The 19,744-nt window shown below is 35.9% G+C and overlaps 3 protein-coding genes and 2 pseudogenes across 6 annotated transcripts; 4 read left to right on the forward strand and 1 right to left on the reverse strand.

The window, feature by feature from the left end:
- Positions 1 to 1,237, forward strand: part of LOC108765452 (protein SGM1-like) — a 12,453-nt pseudogene extending 11,216 nt beyond the window's left edge.
- A 1,168-nt stretch (positions 1,238 to 2,405) lies between these two features.
- LOC108765459 (anaphase-promoting complex subunit 7-like) lies at positions 2,406 to 4,007 on the reverse strand (annotated as a pseudogene).
- A 940-nt stretch (positions 4,008 to 4,947) lies between these two features.
- On the forward strand, positions 4,948 to 8,410 carry LOC108765469 (myosin-2 heavy chain-like). The gene is given in 13 exon segments (XM_018514209.1): positions 4,948 to 4,963; positions 5,025 to 5,131; positions 5,404 to 5,576; positions 5,669 to 5,844; positions 5,928 to 5,982; positions 6,057 to 6,183; positions 6,257 to 6,384; positions 6,452 to 6,578; positions 6,661 to 6,803; positions 6,921 to 7,032; positions 7,115 to 7,414; positions 7,958 to 8,053; positions 8,316 to 8,410. Coding segments are annotated over 13 exon segments (1,644 nt in total). The 5' UTR covers positions 4,948 to 4,950; the 3' UTR covers positions 8,403 to 8,410.
- Positions 8,411 to 11,110: 2,700 nt separating this feature from the next.
- Mp20 (muscle-specific protein 20 transgelin) lies at positions 11,111 to 12,348 on the forward strand. The gene is made up of 4 exons (XM_018514215.1): positions 11,111 to 11,202; positions 11,538 to 11,749; positions 11,817 to 11,937; positions 12,068 to 12,348. Exons 1-4 carry the CDS (start codon positions 11,173 to 11,175, stop codon positions 12,257 to 12,259), a joined length of 555 nt encoding a protein of 184 aa, XP_018369717.1. The 5' UTR covers positions 11,111 to 11,172; the 3' UTR covers positions 12,260 to 12,348.
- Positions 12,349 to 13,249: 901 nt separating this feature from the next.
- LOC108765470 (alpha-N-acetylgalactosaminidase) lies at positions 13,250 to 19,026 on the forward strand. Of its 4 annotated transcripts, none has more exons than XM_018514211.1 (8): positions 13,250 to 13,305; positions 16,938 to 17,099; positions 17,190 to 17,364; positions 17,526 to 17,700; positions 17,788 to 17,882; positions 17,955 to 18,314; positions 18,502 to 18,666; positions 18,748 to 18,927. In XM_018514211.1, the coding sequence occupies exons 2-8, from the start codon at positions 16,939 to 16,941 to the stop codon at positions 18,925 to 18,927; spliced, it is 1,311 nt and encodes a 436-aa protein (XP_018369713.1). In that variant the 5' UTR covers positions 13,250 to 13,305; position 16,938. The 4 variants fall into 4 exon arrangements, with proteins under 4 accessions (XP_018369713.1, XP_018369714.1, XP_018369715.1 ...); XM_018514212.1 differs by having other exon boundaries at positions 13,282 to 13,305; positions 16,919 to 17,099; XM_018514213.1 differs by lacking the exon at positions 13,250 to 13,305 and adding an exon at positions 15,805 to 15,878.
- The last annotated feature ends 718 nt before the right edge of the window (positions 19,027 to 19,744 follow it).

Raw genomic sequence — 19,744 nt, forward strand, 5'->3', positions numbered from 1 at the left:
TAATATCTGAAATGATACATATAAAAATGCAAAGACAAGGCATTAATAAACAAAATGATACGGAAGCTTTACCATACTTACAGATAATAGAATCACTTTCCACGTCATAATCACGTCTCCCTCTTAATTATTCCCCTTCACTCTCACATATCTCCTTCTTTTAACACAATTTTCCCCCCTCCATGTTTTTTTTTAAAATTGTTCGTTTTGACAATATCGGGTATGATTCTTTGAATGTCATAACGACTGAAGGCATTGACTGAAGGTGTTAACAACATTTAATTCCGGTCGTTTTTGCTTATAATTGTTTCAAAAAATTTTATTGTAATTTGTGAAAGGGACCATCAATATGAAGGTATTTTATTTATTGTACTAAATGAAATGTTTTAATATAATATCTCTGTGATTGGTGTATATTTTAATTGTAATTAATTTTATAAAGCAATATCTATATGAGATATTATATCTACTATAATTTGCAACTATTTTATAGAAACAATATATGTGGTTACAACAAATGGAACTTTCGATATTTGAATTTCTCAAGATCTGACTAATATTCATTTTTATGGAATATTACAGTGTGATCCGGATATATTAACATGCAATCAAATTCTTTGTTTTCTTCGACTCAACGAATTATTCTTGTATTATAACATTGAGAATGACCCGATCGAGGTTGAAACGTATGATATCATATATATTTTTACATTTTTCTTTTATTACTCTGTTGTTACTTGTGGCGACTAATTATATGCTAAACTTGCGTTGATATATTTATATTCTTATTACCATTACCAACGTTATATTTTAATTTTTGGCTGGTAGCCCTCTAATGTGATAGTAATTTATAATTTATTGAGCCTTATCACTCTTATTAATAAATATAATACAAGATGTTTATTAAATATAAATATGATTCAAGAAAGTCGAAAAGAAAATGCTAAAAGTTAAAAGGGATAATAATGTAATTAATTTTTTTTGCAAATAGGAGAGTTAAGAACTATTGAAATAAGTTAATGTGAAAGTGAACGAGTTTTTAAATATAAATAATAATCTCTTTTTTATACTTTTTCATTCACTTATCGGTACAGGATATTGAAATAATCACGCTTCATTGTTCTTTTTTTATGTTTTCTGCTTTATACAGCAAGATGTGGATCCATCAACAGTATAACAGTTTTTTAAATCGCGTCCTACTCAACCACGTACTTACACCAAACGACGAGATGATTAAAAAGATGTACAAAGTGTTTCAATCAAAATTAATTTACAATATATTTATAGAAAATATAAAATTTCATCCAGAAATTATAAATATGAGTTAGAAGCTGCATTCGATGTTAAATTTTTTTCGTTTAGCTCTGTTATTATATTAAAGTTGTTTTCTCATATGTCTTCAACATATGCATAATATTTTCTCATTTTAATTTGAAATTAATTTAAAATGTATTTATTAAATATATAAGACTTTTGATAAAGAAATTATAAATATGAATCAGAAACTATATTATGAATCTACGCTGTTAAATTTAATTTTAATCACTTTTATAGATCGTCGCAGCTCCTACTCAGTTTTGAGTGGTTACCCCCTCGCGTATGCGTTAATATGGTTATTGTTTTTTTTTGAACTATAAGTCACATAAGTGGATTGATTTATATTTTTGAAAAGTTAAAAATAATAAAATGTTATTGAAATTCATGGGATGGAGCTATGGTTACTTCTTTGATATCTAATAATGTATCGAATAGTTGCATTTAAGATAATGTCAAGAATACGGAGTCTCATCATCGCGCCCTCAGGAAAAACGCCTGTGCATCTTCGACACGGAGCAGACGATATTGTAACTGGTGGAAGAACGCAGAAAACTTAAATTTAAACGTGATTCATGTCCACCATCCGACCAATAAATCCCTTTTGAATCGACACACGCGAGATTCAAATTACGTAACGTAATAAAACCGCACAAATCTTACTACCCTTCTGGAAGATATTGTATTCGTTACTTTCCGTGTCGGATGTTACAGCGTAACTTCTAAAAACATATCTTCATATTATGTATTAAACTTGTAATATCAAATTTATTATATAATATTATACCATTATAACCAATTTGAGTTATTTTCAATCATTTCTGTAAGTCGTTACTATTCCTCAATATGGCATAATTTAACTAAATCATGAAGTTACACGAATTTACTTAAGAAATGTATTAAATCTAGCTCAAATTTCATTTATTATTTATATGTACTAATAAATATGTACATTAATATAAGTGTTATTAACTCTCCTAAACTAAACGATTTAAACATATAAATGGTTTAATTTACAGTTTGACACACGAAAGTTAAAAACAATAAAATGTTAGTTTATTAAATGTTATATTTTTTATATTTTTCACCGTGCGAGATAAGAGAGGGGGGAAGAAAGAGGCCTTTAATAAAGAATTCTGTAGACAGTTTGCGGTAGTCTGGGAATGTTGCTCAAAGTGAAGGTAAACTCTTGCGGCGGAGCGCCGCACCATAAGCCCGAGGAGCCGAACCTGACGCGGGAAAGCAGGAAAACCAAGAGAAACCAGAATTCATGGTCGACGAGGTGATCTCTTGTGGTGTATCCAAGTTGTTTGCAAGAGCTGCTGGCGATATTCTCTCGCAACCTATGCATCCCAACAAGACAATCTACTAAACCTTTATGCGGTTCATATCTATATGGTTTTAATTGCACGGCGTGTCTAAAAAAAGAACAAGGCATCCTGATACTTCTTTTGCTCGATAAGAATATTACCCCGTAATATAGTGGCTTCTATGTCGTTAGGGTTCAGATTTAATGCCTGAGCGATAAGAGTATTTGCTGTGCTGAACTTTCTAGCGGCAAACAGGGAATATACTATTGCTACGTAAATTCTGCAGGTACATTTATTGTTACTAGTTATCGCTGGTATTGGCCGTTCCAATTCTTTAACGTGGTGCATTTTGTATAGAACTGCAGCATACATGTCCACCCTGTAGAGAAGTAACAAATAACTACTCTTTTACAATACATATAAATAAATATCTAAATAAATGTGTGTGAAGACTTACCTTTTTGTTATATCGGGCTCAATTACACGGGCTAACCTCATACACAATAGAGCATTCTTATCATCACCCGCATAATAATTACACTCGCCCATGATAGTCAATAGATTGAAATTATCCCTAAGCAAAACAACAATGTCCAATGACCTTAGAGTGTTCACGGCATGAGTGTATTCTCTATTATGAATATATGCATGAGCCTTGGTCCATGTATCAAGCCATTCCAAGTTCATTGAGTTCGAGATGGAGCCTACAATCAGAGAATTGACCTCCCACACCCTTTACTCCTAAAGAAAGGAGATCTTTAGCTGCTTCTAAAGCCAGTGGACATTCTTTCAACATTTCTTTGTATGTGATAATGGACCGTACCATTCCTTGCTCATGGAACATCTTGGCTAGTGCCATGTTTACTTTGGCAGTACGCTGCTTGCCAGGGATACTCTGTAGCACTTGCAAACCTTCTTGCAGATTCTTGGATTTAACTAGGCATAAGTGCATCTTGATATTTGATGTTGACATCCGACGGCAGATACTTCTGTCGATCGAATAAAAGCTTCCCTGTACCTTTGGACTTTAACAGACACTTACGAAACTGCAGAGCCTTCTTGTTAAAAGTCCCTGCTCTGCGATATTTGCCTAGATAAAAATGAGCATCCGCGTAATAAACATGTACGTGAAACTTCGTGTAGCCAGGTAGCAAGCCAGCATTGTGTTCGCTGAGAGAGAACACCAAGTTCATTAGAGAGATAACGTTGCAATAAAGTGCCTGATCGTAAAGCAGCTTGATCTGCTCGAATAATCCTGACATGGTTAATTCTTTTTTGAAATAAAATTGGCTTTAGATTGCTAACACAGATTACAAACTGTGTGATAATAGTGTCAAAAGGAAGCGTGAGATTCCTAAAATTTCACAGCCTTTAACATCACAAAAACACCAAATCTTACAAAAAATCATTATTCCTATCTTCAATTAAATACTCAATTTTCTGACTCTGCATTTTTAAACTGGCACTAGGACGACGTGAGCGTTCGTTTTTGTTGGAAATATTCTTTCAAAATATATTGTTTTTAAGTTTTTATGTTCCACCAACAACACGATGTTAAATATAACCTGAAAACAATTCGGAGCGTTGGAAGCGATGTGCAGCGATGAGCGAAATGCTTGTACGATAGACCGACAGAGAACGTTGCGGTATGCTGCGCATACTTCAATACAAATGCGAACTGATTACAGAGCGCTGTTTATGTTTTCCAAGAATAATTTAATTTGCATCGTTTATTTTATACGATATTTTCATATCTTAGAAACCGGATTTAAAAGATTTCTAGTAAAATAGCTTCTGTTGATAATTTCCATAATTGCGCGTTTTCATAATAAAAAAAATGGTCAGCAAATATACCGATTCGAAATTACCTCATTTAATTTTTTTTATTTTTGCAAAGATGCAAAATCCAATAGCGCTTACTGTCCACTTTTGTCACTGTAGATTAACTTTAAAATCGATTTAATTTACTCGTAATCTTTTTTTAATCCTTAGAATTAGAAGAAAATAAAAAAGTAAATAACAAGTAAGAGATAAACGTAACTAGGTCATGTTTCAAAATGCACTAACATTACTGAAAATATATAGTTCAAGTCACGTATACTATAGGTTTTTAGTACTCGCAGCACATATTGAGACACAACTGAAGCAGTAGAACGTGATTGGTATTTACCTTTAAATTCAACCAATCATATAAAATTGTAATAGCGAGGTGAGGTTTTTGTTTAAACACCTGAGCATATGCGACTTTTTGAGCTGCAAAGTAGAACCAGAATTTAGTTTCGATCGTTATAAATCAATTAAAAAATACATTTTAAAACAGAAAAACATGCAGCGGGAAGGTAAGTTTTGTCTTTCGCTTTAATTGATCTTCATGTCGTGATTTTCATGCGAAACTTGTAGAAAACATTGGAGCAAGCACGCAAAGCAGAGGCAAGTTCATCGATGCAATGATCGCACAATGGAGGAACCAAACAGGGAACAATGATGGATTACAGCAAACGGAAGAGGTACGAATTGTTACAAACAGCTCAAGAGTAATTTCTGTAATGATAACTTCAATCAAACTCTAATTAACTTACTCGTGAATAGAATTCTTAATTTTTTTTATTTGATACCGTAGGAAAAATTAAATACAGACATAATGAATTATACAGCTTGAAACTTTATTTTATTGTGCTTTCTCCCGATTAAATTATTCGCCGCTAAGTTGATTCAAGTTTGATCGAAGTTGCTCTATAATAAGCAAGGAAAGTAATTTTTCATGAACATTTCGTGGAAGTAACAGGTGAATGAAGGTTCCTGCACACATGATGACAAGCAGCAAGACTTGCAGTGTAAGGACCGTACAATCAAAAGTCTAAGACAAAAACTGAAGGAGAGCCAGGAGGCGCAGGCCTCTTTGTCCACCTCCTTGGAGATAGACACGTGTAACAAGGAAGAGGTCACAGCAAAGTAAGCCTCGTTTCTTTCTTCTTTCATTTTTGTCGTAACACGAATCTCTCTTATATATTCTGCGACTTGGCTTTCTTTTTTGGCAACAACAGACTGAACGTAACTTCGCCATACATCGAGAATATCGCGGAATATATGAATTACATCAGTGAGGTCACTGCCAATTATGAGCAACGCCGCGTTAGTTTATCCACCTTATTCGACGACGTGATTCTAAAGCAACAAGAAATTATCCAGATGCTGCAACAGAATGAGGCGAAATCGAAAGGCACACTTTCACATATATGGAAAATGTTTGAATCTTAATTTTAGGCTCATTATCATAAACAATTAATTCTATAATAATTGCAGATATTGAGAACCGTGTTGCAAAATTGAAAAATGAATTGCGGCTTCAAAAGGAAAGGTATGATTTTTGTTATACTTCTGATAGCTTATCGCGTAAACAAATATTTTTATCAAAATTGTTTTTTGAATCAGATTTCAAGAGGAGTCGGCAGAACTAAATAAATTGCGGAAGCAATTGGAAAATTCTGAAAACAAGCTGCAAAGTCAGAGGAATGAATTGGCGAATAAACATGCTGAGGAAAAGTTGATGCTCGTCAAAGTATGTTGACAGTTTTTAAAGAGATCTCACGATTTTTTTCCGTAATTTATTTTGAATGACTTTTCTAATTTAGGAACAACAACGGTTGTTATCGGAATGCGAGAATTTACAATCGCGACTGCAGACGACCGAGAAAGAGAAACGCGACATCGCGAAGTCTGCCGCACAAGTGGAAAATAAATTGCTACTTCAAGAAGAGAAGTAAGTTATCGCCCCACACCCAATAAATTGCACGAACATAATAGTGTTAACTAAGCAATTTTTTTAGAATGCAGGAAGTACTGATGGAGAAAAACAAATGGCAAGAGCAAGTAAATGACGTCGAGCGGAAATTCCATTCACAGAAAAATGAATTAGTGAGCGCACACGCTAAGGAAAAAACATTGTTCATTGAAGTACGTTAAAAAGAAATTGTAAAAGATTTTTTCACCCCTCTTCTTTTTTTTATTAATGTTGTAAGTTTAATATCTGTTTTAGGAACAGCAGCGACTAGAATCAAAATTCAAAAGTTTACAATTACAACTGAATACACTAGAACAAGATAAGAACAATATTACGGAAATGATCGCGCAAAAGGATACACTTGTCTCCAAATTACAGAATGAAATCTCCATGTATAAGTGAGTATTTATATTAATCAAGTTTGATGGAGTTTTGAAAATAAAAATATCTTTTAGATTGTGTGCTCTATCGTTAAAATTATTAAGACTTGAGTAATTCGTTTTTTTTTATAACAGAAATGAAATCGAGGAGATAATGACAAGAAATAATAAAATGACTGCTGAGAGAACAACATCACTGAAGACGCAAAATATGCTGGAGAATGAATTACGTATAAAAACGGAAAAAGTAAAACAAATTATGTACAGACTCGTTCAACAATTTTGATTTTTATAATATTAGTCTTTACTAATTCAATATTATTTTCTAGATTCAGGATTTAGAGATGACGTTACACTCATTGAAACTAAGGGAGACAGGTTTCATCAATGACGTAAACAGAATAGAAAAAAAATTAAGTAGTGAAATAGATTATTCCAAGAATCTCGAAAATAAGCTTTCGAACGCTCAGAAAGATTTGCAACTCGCACAAAAGCAAAACGCTGAAATGCAAAAGATTCTGGACAAAACTAAGAGCAGTAACGAGTTTTCTATTAACACGCTTCAACATCAACTAAAAACTCTTCAGAAGGAAAAAGAAATTATAACACGAGAAAGCACAAGAGTTAATGTAATAAACGAAAAATTTAATGTAATAAAATTTTCTTAGTCTGCGGTATTTAAAAAGTTTATCGAATTTTTATTTTTTGAACTCTTTTAGAATGCAGAAAGTTTGTATGAAAAATCATACATAAATCAAGCTGACCAACAGAGTATCAGTTTTAAAGAGCTCTTACGAAATACAATCAGTCGAGTTAAAAAATGTTATAAATTATCAAAATAACATGACCAATGACATCAAGAGAGAGTATACAAGCAATATATGCTGAACAAGTTCTTGACGGAAACAAGAACGGACAATGACAGATTAAAGAATAATCATAAGTTTATTATTGTAGGCGCGTGACAAAGAAAAATATCTGGGCACTGCACTTTTCAAACCTATAAGTCCTTGACGAAAATGTAATTGTTCTTTAGAACCGTTATTTTTTCGGCATGCTTTGATGATTCATACAAACTTTCTACAAGAGTTCAGGAAATTAGAATTAAAAAAAATTTTTTTCAATATGAGTTTGAAATTTTATTAATATGTTGAATTTTTCTTGTTTGTCAGATTTCTAACGCGAGTTTACTGGATAGCGATGAAGACAGATCATCGTCAGAGAAACCGATTCGTACATCTTTGACAAAGAGACAAAATCAGGACAAGGTATAGATGTTTATACGTTATTGAATATAAATATAATACAAGAAAGTCAAAAAAAATGCTAGAAGTTGAAAGGGATAATAATATAATGAACGTTTTTTTGCAAATAGGAGAGTTAAGAACTACTGAAATAAGTGAAAGTGAGAGTGAATGAGTTTTTAAATATATAATAATCTTATTTATCCTTTTTCAATCACTTATCGGTTCAGGATATTGAGATAATCACGTTTCATTGATCTTTTTTTATGTTTTCTGCTTTATATAGCAAGATGTGGGTCCATCAATAGGAAAAAAGTTTTTTAAATCGCGTCCTGCTCAACCACGTACTTACACCAAACGACGAGATGATTAAAAAGATATACAAAGTGTTTCAATCAAAATTAATTTACAATATATTTATAAAAAGTGTAAAATTTCATCCAGAAATTATAAATATAAGTTAGAAGCTGCATCCGATGTTACATTTTTTCGTTTAGCTCTATTATTATATTAAAGTTGTTTTCTCATATGTCTTCGACATATATAGAATATTTTTTCATTTCAATTTGAAATTAATTAAAAATGTATTTATTAATTACATACGATTTTTGATCAAGAAATTATAAATATGAATCAGAAATTGTATTATAAATCTACGCTGTTAAATTTATGTCAATTTAAATTATTATTTTTAATCACTTTTATAGATCGTCGCAGCTCCTACTCAATATATCATTATAATTCAATTAAAATAATGAAATTACACAATTTAACTCAAGAGAATTTATTAAATTTAATTCTTTAGTTTACATTACTAATAAAAAGCGTATACGTTAATATGGATATTGTTTATTTTGAAAATATAAGTCACATAAATGGATTGATTTATGTTTTCGAAAAGTTAAAAATAATAAAATGTTATTCAAATTCAAGGGATGGTTATCGTTACTCCTTTGATATCCAGTAATGTATAGAATAGTTGCATTTAAGATAATGTCAAGAATACGGAGTCTCATCGCGCTCTCAGGAAAAACACCTACGCACCTTCGACACAGAGCAGACGATATTGTAGCTAGTGGAAGAACGCAGAAAACTTAAATTTAAACGTGATTCATCGGTCCACCATCCGACCAATAAATGATCCCCTTTGAATCGACATATGCGAGATTCAAATTACGTAACGTAATGAAACCGCGCAAATCTTACTGTCCTTCTTGAAGATATTGTATGCGTTACTTCCCGTTTCGGATGTTACAGCCTACTTCGCAACTTCTAAAAACATATCTTCATATTATGTATTAAATTCGTAATATCGAATTTATCATATACGTTATACTATTATAACTAATTTGAGTTATTTTTAATCATTTCTGTAAGTCTCTACTATTCCTCAATATGTCATAATTTAATTAAATTATGAAAGTTAAACGAATTAACTTAAGAAATGTATTAAATCTAACTCAAATTTCATTTATTATTTATATGTACTAATAAATGTGTACATTAATATAAGCGTTATTTACTCTCCGATACTATACGATTTAATCATATAAATGGATTAATTTACAGTTTGACGAAAATTAAAAACAATAAAATGTTATTTAACTCAAGGGACTGAGTTCATTCCTCTTACAATATCTAAAACGTGTACAGTAATTTTAATTTTTCCCGATTGATTTATTATAAGATCGTCTTGCAGGAGCAAAGTTTGATATTCTTTGAATTCTTCCAAGCGCTCTCGCCTATATTAGTCCATTATATATTAGCGATGAACTTTTAAAGCCTCGTCCTCGGAATGTCTATAATTTTCCGTATTTTCCCTATCTTGCGTTCGCACGACAGGCGAGTATCTGCCGCAAAATCTGGATCGCGCAATAATAACCCGAGCCATATGACAGAGAACTATTTAAAAGTAGCACGTCCCACTTTCCACGAGGGCGACCGTATTTTTTTTTCCTTCTGTGTCAGGACCTCGACATGTTGCCTACGCCCTATAGTGATGAGTTATGTGCTGGAATATGCAATATAATCAGACTAAGAACAACGCGAACTGTTGTACTCGAACAAGTCAGACGATCTTAGATTTGACATTTCTGTATCCCAATAAGGATCCATTCTGGTCTTTCTGATTTTAACTTCTGCAATGACATATAATATAAAGAATCTCCCTTCTTATTTGTTCATCGTTCATTCCTCATCATTTCTTGATTCAAATTGGAATATACGCAATTTCGAATTTATATAAAAAAAAAGAAATTTCAGATAATTTTACACTGAGAAAAAATTTTAATAAATATTTGTTTAAATCGTTCTAAATAAAAATTTACTTATTTGATGCAAAAATCATTAATTTGACTCGACTATCTTTTTTTTTATTAAATAAATATTTATTTACTGTAAATGAATGTTTACGATTCAAAGAAATAAAATTTAGTAAATTTGTTTTCAATGTGACTGCTCCATCAGATAATTATGAGATCAGTGAAAAAATCAAAATATTCTCTTGCATTTTTATAGATATTGGAATCGACATCTGAGATCCTTAACAGTTATTTTATTACATTGGCTCGTTTTAATAAAAGGTAGCCAACAAAACAGTGACTTATTCATGCGAATTTTGTTTCGGCTATTTACCGGATGTTATAATCATTACTAAGTTGCCCAATTTTCACACAGCAGCTGCGCGTCTCTGCGATTTCGGAAAACCTATTTCTCGTTTAACTGAATAAGCCGCTAATATTAGAATACCGAAACGTGTGGAATCACGCACGCTTGCGTCGCTTATACGGGGTGTCGCATCAACGATGTGGAACATGGGAAAAAAGTATCTCCGATAGTATCTCGTTTATCGATTACCAAGTCAATGAAGAAGAAAATATTATATCAAGAAAGCCTTGAAGGTACATCCAGTCGACATGAATATAATGACGAGGAATCTTCGACTGCGATTTTCCCTGGAAAATTCCGACGAAACATTTTTTTCGTCAGAATGTTTCTTAGGACACCCCGTATACAACCCTCTTACGTTGTTGGACGGATTTCTCCCCTGACTTGGCCCACGGTGGTTCCATACTCCTCCGAAATGTATAAAAAGCCACGTCTAGAAGCCGCGGCACTTCAGTCTTTTCAAAAATATCATAAGGATGGCTCTAGAACGTCAAGTGCGCGCTAAGGTATATATTAATTTATATACACATACAATATTTCAATTGTGTAGTGTAATCCGTTCCGATCCGTTTACGGTCATGTGTATCATATAGTGATCTATTCTTCCGAGTTCTTTATTTTCTTAACTTTTAAACAGAAAGAAGCAAATTGCTTGATAATACCTAACAAAACATGCATTTTTCTCGAAAGCAATGTGTTCTTTGAAACGTTCTGAAATACTTAGTATCATGGAATTCTATCGATCCATTGGAGATTCGAGATCTACGAATTTCCCTAATAATCCTTTTCTGCTAAACAACAGTATGTTAGAATTTTGACATACGCGCATAATTTTGCACAGATTGCGGCGAAACGCAACCCCGAACAGGAGAAGGAGGCACAGGAATGGATCGAATCGATCCTTGGTAAGAAGTTTCCTCCTGGTGAGACCTTTGAAGAGGTGCTCAAGGATGGTCAGGTCTTGTGCCATTTGATGAACAAGATTTCTCCTGGATCCGTACCAAAGATCAACAGTACCGGTGGACAATTCAAGATGATGGAAAACATAAATTTGTGAGTGATGGCTGGCGAGATATTTGTACCGATTGTACATTATATGATGACATTGAATATGTTACAGGTTTCAAAAGGCGTTAAAGGACTACGGGGTGGACGACGTCGATGTTTTCCAGACCGTAGACTTATGGGAAAAGAAAGATGTAGCCCAAGTAGTAACGACATTGTTCGCGCTCGGCCGAACAGTACGTTTCTTTGTCCTTATTATCATTAATTTTTATACAAATTTTGCAATAATTTTTTTTATATAGTAAATAATTTTGACTGATATAATTATTGTCGAAATAAAAAACATGTATATCTCTGTTCGTTTAGACATACAAGCATCCCGAATGGAAAGGACCTTATCTAGGACCTAAGCCATCAGACGAATGCAAACGTGATTTTACAGAGGAACAATTGCGAGCTGGTCAGGGAATGATTGGTCTTCAAGCGGGTTCCAACAAGGGTGCGACTCAGGCAGGCCAAAGCATCGGTGCCACTCGCAAAATTCTTCTTGGAAAGTAAATTAAAACTTGGCACAGCTTGCAAATCCCTTTTTCCAGTCGTTACAGCTATATCTCGTATTTTTTTGTATGTACATATAAATACGTATATATATAATCATAGCAAATTCTAATATTTTTATAGTTAATCCGAAGATACAGCTCTATCGCTTGAGCCAATGAGTATATTTAATAAATTGATTTTTATGATTATAAGGAAGATACCATTGTTATCAAATCAATTTTTTATCTTTTCCCGCCTCGAGATTCTAATCTTTAAAAATGTACAGTGTTAATGACACGAGTATGCGTTTCAAAACAAGAAAGTTGTTATTTAATTGATCGATTGCGCGCTTTAGGACAACAAAGTGTTATCTAAAGAATTCCAAATAAAGTTAGTTCTATCCATCCAAAATATGAGATTTCTTTTCCCTTAATTTGCAGGTCAATTGTATTGGATAATTCCATCCACAATTTCTTTTCTTTCCCTAATTTCAGTAATCGCCATTTAAGGATGCGAAAGCAACGTCGTGTTTCACGCTGGAGAGGTCGAAAATAAAACGCGACGCGATGCAAATTGCGTGCAACTTTGTTGAAACTCTGCCAAGTCGAATCGAGCTTAAACTCGAAGCGCGTGGGATCTGTTCTATTGATATCCGAAGATGCGTTGTTTCAATATTGCTCGCCCGTAACATTCAGGAGAACGTGTTTCCTGAGTATTCAGGAGAGCGCAACGCGCTCTCATTGACGTGTATCTTTGAATCGAAATGGCGATAATTCGTTATTTATTTTAACTTGTTTATCGCCAAACTCGTTCGCGTCATTGTAGAGATCCATCAGGTAATCGACTTGTTTTATCGATGAAGATATGGATCTATCGAATAGGCAGTGCTCGATAACGCATCTAGAATTGTTATGTATACAATCGAAACTCTCAAATACAAACGTATTTGATCGTAATATATTTATAGAATGAGCACGTCCACACAAGTTACTGATATGTAAAGGGTATATATAATGAAGCGCGCTATAATAAAACACTCTCACGCAACACGTGGCAGACAAAAGGTACGTCATTTTCTTTTATTTTTTGTTCTTTTCTTGCATTACGCGAGAACATTGATTGCGTGTAAAGACAATCGCCCCTCTCACGTCGCAAGAAGTCTGTACTATCCGCACGCTCGCGTGCACCGTTTAATTCATCGCAGATACAGATTTCTATTGTTTGCGATTAGAAGACGCACCGTTTCTAAGAGGCGTTATAAGAGTCTCGTCAAACATTCTTTCGTACATCCTAAAAGATCTTTAAGGAGGCTAAGATGTATCTCTGGAATTGGGTTCATCCTCGTCATTTGAATTTTGCCGTTTCGATTTCTCCTTCGGAAACGTTATAAACAGTATCGAGAGGGGAGGGGGAGGGAAGGGGAGAGGAAGGGATCGAGATGCAAATTGCGAACGCGATGCTGTGGTACCGGTCGACAATTCCGCGAGACGAATGGAGTGTGGATGTAGATCGTGCCAGGGTTACGATAGCTTAGAATGCAAGAGTCGATGGGAATATTTCATCGACCTCGACCTGCCGCTCAGACACATCTGTAATATCGTCCACCGATTAGGACGCGACGCTAATTTGGTGTCATTATGGTCAACAATTTTTTTTCTCTTCTATTTTTCTCTCTCTTTTCCGTTTGAGATAGAGAGCAGAATTAGTTTGGCGGAGAGAGACGCGAGCGTGCAAGAAATCAAACTCTCCATTCCGCGGTGAAGGAAGGAGGGGGAAATTAGAAGGCGAGAAGCTGTGCTCTTTTATGTCTTTCTTTGTAAAGAAATGCGAGGGAGGTGGATGTACAATGCACGATCGTTTATATCCGACCAAAATAGAGCTATTTAATTTATGACGTTTAAGCGAGAGACGAGATTTTGCTATTTACAATAAATGTGAAATATTTTTGAATTTATCGTACCACAATTATCTGTGATGTAACAAGTTTCATTCAATTACGATCGCTCCGATACAAGAAGAAAGAAAAGCATATCAGTACTTCCATGCCTCATTATATCTCGTTATTACAAAGTAAAATATTGATATCAGTATTACGAATTATCAAGAGCGAACGAATTTAGAAACGCGTAACAATAAAATTAAATTCATAAAAATTTTTCGTTTGGCAATCCACAAATTTCGAGAGATTTAGAAATTTCCGAGAAAATTCGAAAATTTCTATTGAGTGATAAAGAAAAGATATTGCAAGTCCAGTATGTGCTTTTCTGATTTCTCTGATAAACTCCATGCTAATTTTGTACGGTGTCCCAGAAAATCAAAGAACGTAAATGTTTAATTATTTCTTAATTATCTCCGGTATCTTGCGCATTTTTTTTATACCGGCAGCGATTGTGCTTAAGAGTATTTCCGGTACGGCTCTCGAATTGTTAATAACGCGCAATCTACGTTTCGAGCTAAAACCACAATCTATTCTATTGCCACAACTCGTAACAAACTGTTCTTATATTACTCCGGTAACCCACACTCGACGTTCAACGATCAAGTGCGCGAAAGAGATTACGATCGCGCGATCAAAATCTCCGCCCGCGATATAGAAACGTTGGCGTAAAGAAATGCTACCGAAGTATCGCGATGACAGCCGTGCGAAGTATCTTTTCTTTTCATCGAGATATCCCCATATTCGCTCTCTTTTCTTCCTTTGGCTCTTTTCTTTTTTTCCACGGCGCGGAATGACGACGAGGATTGCGAACCGGTTCGCATCTATTTGGCTACTTTCTCGGCTCGCGTCGCGGCATGCCGCCCGCACTATATATGCGGAAACAATTTGATACACGTTAGTTCATGGAGTAATACACAGTCATGATACACAATAATAATAACATAATATATTAATATTGCGTTAAAAGAATGAGAAAAAGAAAGAAGGCAAGAGTATATAAAATTAGTATCAGAACAACGATAATAAATCTTCATAGAGCGACAGCAATAATATTCCGTCAGGATAAAGTGATTGAAATGTAGACTTAAAAGAAACCAGGTAACTTTTGAGGCATCCTGTACGTCAGCACGATTGCGAGTTCACCACGTCTCTCCCACTCGTGATATTACTATTGCCTGTCGTCGTCTTTCTCCCTCCGATCGCTCAACCGATCTCGCTGTTTTCTCGCTTTGTCTCCTCTCGCTCTCTTAACGCGCCGTCCACGTCACCGCCCTTCCACAAGCCACGATGCTTTCATTTTTATCGGTGACGAGCGAGGCTAGCGTCGATCAGATCTGTAGTATAAATCAAAGCGTCAACGAGAGTTCGGTATGAATAAGCGAGGACAATTAAGCCTACTTTTCCGTACAGTAGTCTCCTCCACATCTCTTTACAAACCTTGATTTCCGACAATGCTTGCATACGTTTAGATGTGAAACCTTGAGGCGTCGATTTGAAATACGAAGGACACATAGTATTATTGTTTAGCATCTTTCAGTAACCTTCGGAAAAACGCCTGACACTTGGCGTAGTCTTGGCACTCGTAGTTCTCTCATGCAATTAGCTAAACTCTTGTCGAGACGGAGCGATCCTAAAGTAAATTTGAAATTGTAACCAACTCTGGTTTAAAGAAAAGAAATAGAATAGGTGCCCCAGAAGGTAAATAACTCTTCATATTACTCCCTGAAATTATAGAAAAGTACATGTAATTATAACAAATATTTTCATTCGTCGTTTTTTTTATCTAAACATAATTTATTTAAATTTGTCATCCATAAGCGCACAGTAGAGTTCAAAGTAACTCATAAGGAAGTTGTAGTGATTTAAAAAGAAAGAATAATTTATAGATCATGTACAAGACTTACTAAAAATAGATCGGAAGCATTTGCATTTGCTAATAAAGCAGTACCGTTTAAAAATATAATAAAAAATATCAAGATACTAATAACATATATCGATTAAAGTTTAAAACTGTCTTTCATTTAATTCTGATGACTAATAAATTCAAAGAGACAAAAGTTGAAAAAGATCTAGAAGAAGCTTGAAATTCTAAGAAAATCCGCAAAAAATTCTCGATCCCTAGGTGCGAATATTCCATTCTTAAAAAAAAAAGAAAAAAGAAAAGAAAAGGAAGGGACAAGAAAGAGGTCGCGAGATTTTGGGGATTTCACAAGACATTTCCGGAGCAGAAGCGATCTAACCTGTCGCGCGCGCGTCCCCTAACCTCTTACGGCTGATACGGCACGGAGCGGCGTGACACGACGGCACATCCGCTCGGATAGGGAAACTCGAGGCGATTATGCCCGCATAACGCAAACGGGCCGGTCTACGTACGACGTTGTTTGTCGACGGACGCGCGGATCGGTGGAGGCAGGCGCGGCACGACGCGAGTCGGCGACGGTGATCGCGCGTAAAAATGAAATGGGGCATTGGGTGAAAGTACTCGCGGCAGCGGCGGCGACGGCAGCGGCAACGGCGAGCGAGCGTGCGAGCGAGCCTACCTCTTATATCAGATCAGTACGGTAGGCGCGCCTCGTCACAACACGCGTCTACCTCGCGTCGTTTTCTTCACCAGCGGGCTCTCCTGATGACCTCTCCGTCGACCGTCTTGTCACGGGAATCCTGTTCCGCTTCGCGCCCCCGGACTATGCTGCCGACCTGGTAGCCTCGTCATTATCCTACTCACTGACCGAGAGCAGCTTTATTATCTTTCTACAGAATGCTGCGCAACCTGTGGTCCCTTTGTCTTCTCTTATCGCTGGTCACTCTAGCTCCAGCGTTGGAGAATGGACTGGCCAGAACACCTCCGATGGGATGGTTAGCGTGGGAAAGATTCAGGTGCAACACAGATTGCAAGAATGATCCAGACAATTGTATAAGGTGAGCTCCAGCAGTGAAGATATATGGATAGAATATTTGGTGTTGTAAGCGCAAAAGAAATTATAGTGATTGGTCTCATCTGATTCACAGTGACCGTCTCTTCCGGACCATGACAGATATTGTAGTAGCAGAAGGATATGCTGCAGTAGGATATGAATACATTAATGTGGACGACTGTTGGTTGGAGAAAGAAAGGGATTTAAATGGACAACTTGTACCAGATAGAGAACGATTCCCATATGGCATGAAGAGTCTGTCAGATTATGTAATTCACTGTTTATTACTTTAGAAATGTCTCGTTTCTCTGTTTCAATGTTTGTCTGTTGCACAAATTCGTTATTCTGCACTTGGCTCACTTCCCAGGCTTATAATGCTCTTTTGTGACTGTGTGTGATGCTTTATGAAAGACATTGCTCTGTTTGTTAGGTGCATTCAAAAGGTCTCAAGTTTGGTATCTATGAGGACTATGGTAACTACACTTGTGCTGGATATCCAGGTATATTAGGTTACTTGGATATAGATGCTGCCACATTTGCTTCCTGGGATGTGGATTATGTAAAGTTAGATGGATGTTACTCGCATCCTGTTGATATGGACAGAGGTATAGTTTATCTTATAAATGACAGTGTGTAAGTTCTCTTTCGTAATTAAACAAATTAATATTAAAATAATATGGTATTTACTGAAGGCTATCCCGAGTTTGGGTATCTCCTAAATCAGACTGGAAAACACATGATATATTCATGCAGTTGGCCTGTTTATCAAATCTATGCAGGTATGAAGGTAAGCATCTCAATACATTTCCTCCGATTTATTTCTTCTAGAGGCAGTCATTGATGTTAATATAATTTTCAGCCGAATTACACCTCGATTGCAGAAAATTGCAATCTCTGGCGCAACTTCGACGACATCCAGGACTCATGGGCCAGTGTAGAGAGTATCATCGATTACTACGGTAACAATCAAGACGCGATTGTATCCAATGCCGGTCCTGGACACTGGAATGATCCAGACATGTTGATTATCGGCAACTTTGGTTTGAGCTACGAGCAGAGTAAAACGCAAATGGCGATCTGGGCTATACTAGCGGCACCACTGCTCATGTCTGTTGATCTCAGGACGATTAGGCCAGAGTACAAAGCCATCCTGCAAAACAAAAAGATTATTGCCGTAGATCAAGATCTATTGGGCATTCAAGGTCGACGGATATACAAAGTGAGTGATTTAAAAGTTAAATGTGTCAGTGCCTTGAATATATCGTTGTGATCGATTGGTATTATCACGAGTTAAAATTCGAAATTAACAAGTCATATAATCCAGTTATATTAGTGACAGTTTCGGCTAAACTCATCGGAATGTGTCTTCATAGACAGTGTGATCCATTGATAACTTACAATTGCAGCACAAGGGCATTGAGATTTGGGCAAGGCCCATCACCCCTGTTTACCAAAACTACTACTCGTACGCGATCGCGTTCGTCAACAGACGAACGGACGGCACGCCGTCGGATGTGTCGGTCACGCTGAAGGAGTTGGGTCTACAGTACCCTGCAGGATATCGAGTGGAGGTTCGTAGCCTGTTACGTGTAACAGTTTGATCGGCAGAAACGTCTAGGAAAAAAATTCGAAAATATCGTTGTTCTTTTCAGGATTTGTACGAGGACGTGGATTATCACGTGCTGACGCCACAGACCAAGATCAAGGTCAAAGTGAACCCGTCAGGCGTAGTGATACTACGATGTAATTTGAATATAGACGACGTGTTTCGCTACTCGCCGTATTCGTCTTTGAATCAAGTCTTTAAAGTTAGGCAAAATTCATTTGAATGATCGTACGTTTAATGTATTATCTTAATTTTTATTGGCGTTTTTATACGCGCGCACGTGCGAACGCGTTACGTTCTATATTAACATAATACATAATATAAGGAAGAATAGAAAATAAAGAATTTTATAAACTTTATTCACTCGTGTTATTTAAAATGATATTCCGTATTTACGCTTTACTTTCGTATCATATCTATGCATATGGCGTTACTTTACATTTACCCTTGACTTTATGCAATCCATTAAATAACTTGAACATACATACATATAGTTTGCATTTGGTGATCGAGCCGATACTTTCTGTCGAATTAAAGCTTTATTTGTAAACATTCTAGTTTAAATGTGTAAAAACGATCAATATTATATTTATGTTAAAGGGACAAGTCGCTTCAGTTTTTTACAAGAAGCGATGAGATGTAACAGGCGCATTCGTCATATGTGCAAAAGCGCTAAACATATCTCTTTATATTCGTCGTATCCAACTCCCTTTGACGTCTGTAACGCGTCACGAGGAGAGAGAGGGAGAGAGAGAGAGAGAGAGAGATGAGCAAGGATACTGACAATGTGCAATCGCGGAGACGTTCTCTATTATAAGTTCGCTATAGATACCGCAAGCCACACGTTTCTCGCGCATCTACCTACGCTCACCCATCCACCCGCAGTTGGCAGGAGAAACGTATCTCATTACACCCACTCTTTCTTCCGCCCTTTCCTCCCTCTTACGCTCGTAATGCGTCACAGCGACGCCCGCGTCGCGTCGCGTCGCGTCGCGTTGCCTCGCGCGTGCTCCCTTCAACCCCCAGCGGAACCGCAGCCATTG

The sequence above is a fragment of the Trachymyrmex cornetzi genome, unplaced genomic scaffold, assembly GCF_001594075.2.
Source record: "Trachymyrmex cornetzi isolate Tcor2-1 unplaced genomic scaffold, Tcor1.1 scaffold490, whole genome shotgun sequence".
Taxonomy (NCBI): Eukaryota; Metazoa; Arthropoda; class Insecta; order Hymenoptera; family Formicidae; genus Trachymyrmex; species Trachymyrmex cornetzi.

Coding starts and splice junctions, on each gene's coding strand:
- Mp20 (XM_018514215.1), top strand. CDS start 11,173: ATGGCTCTAGAACGTCAAGTGCGCGCTAAG. Junction 11,750..11,816: donor ATGATGGAAAACATAAATTT/GTGAGTGATGGC, acceptor AATATGTTACAG/GTTTCAAAAGGCGTTAAAGG. Junction 11,938..12,067: donor TGTTCGCGCTCGGCCGAACA/GTACGTTTCTTT, acceptor CTGTTCGTTTAG/ACATACAAGCATCCCGAATG.
- LOC108765470 (XM_018514214.1), top strand. CDS start 16,641: ATGGGGCATTGGGTGAAAGTACTCGCGGCAGCGGCGGCGACGGCAGCG. Junction 16,742..16,937: donor TCTTATATCAGATCAGTACG/GTAGGCGCGCCT, acceptor ATCTTTCTACAG/AATGCTGCGCAACCTGTGGT. Junction 17,365..17,525: donor TGAAGAGTCTGTCAGATTAT/GTAATTCACTGT, acceptor TCTGTTTGTTAG/GTGCATTCAAAAGGTCTCAA.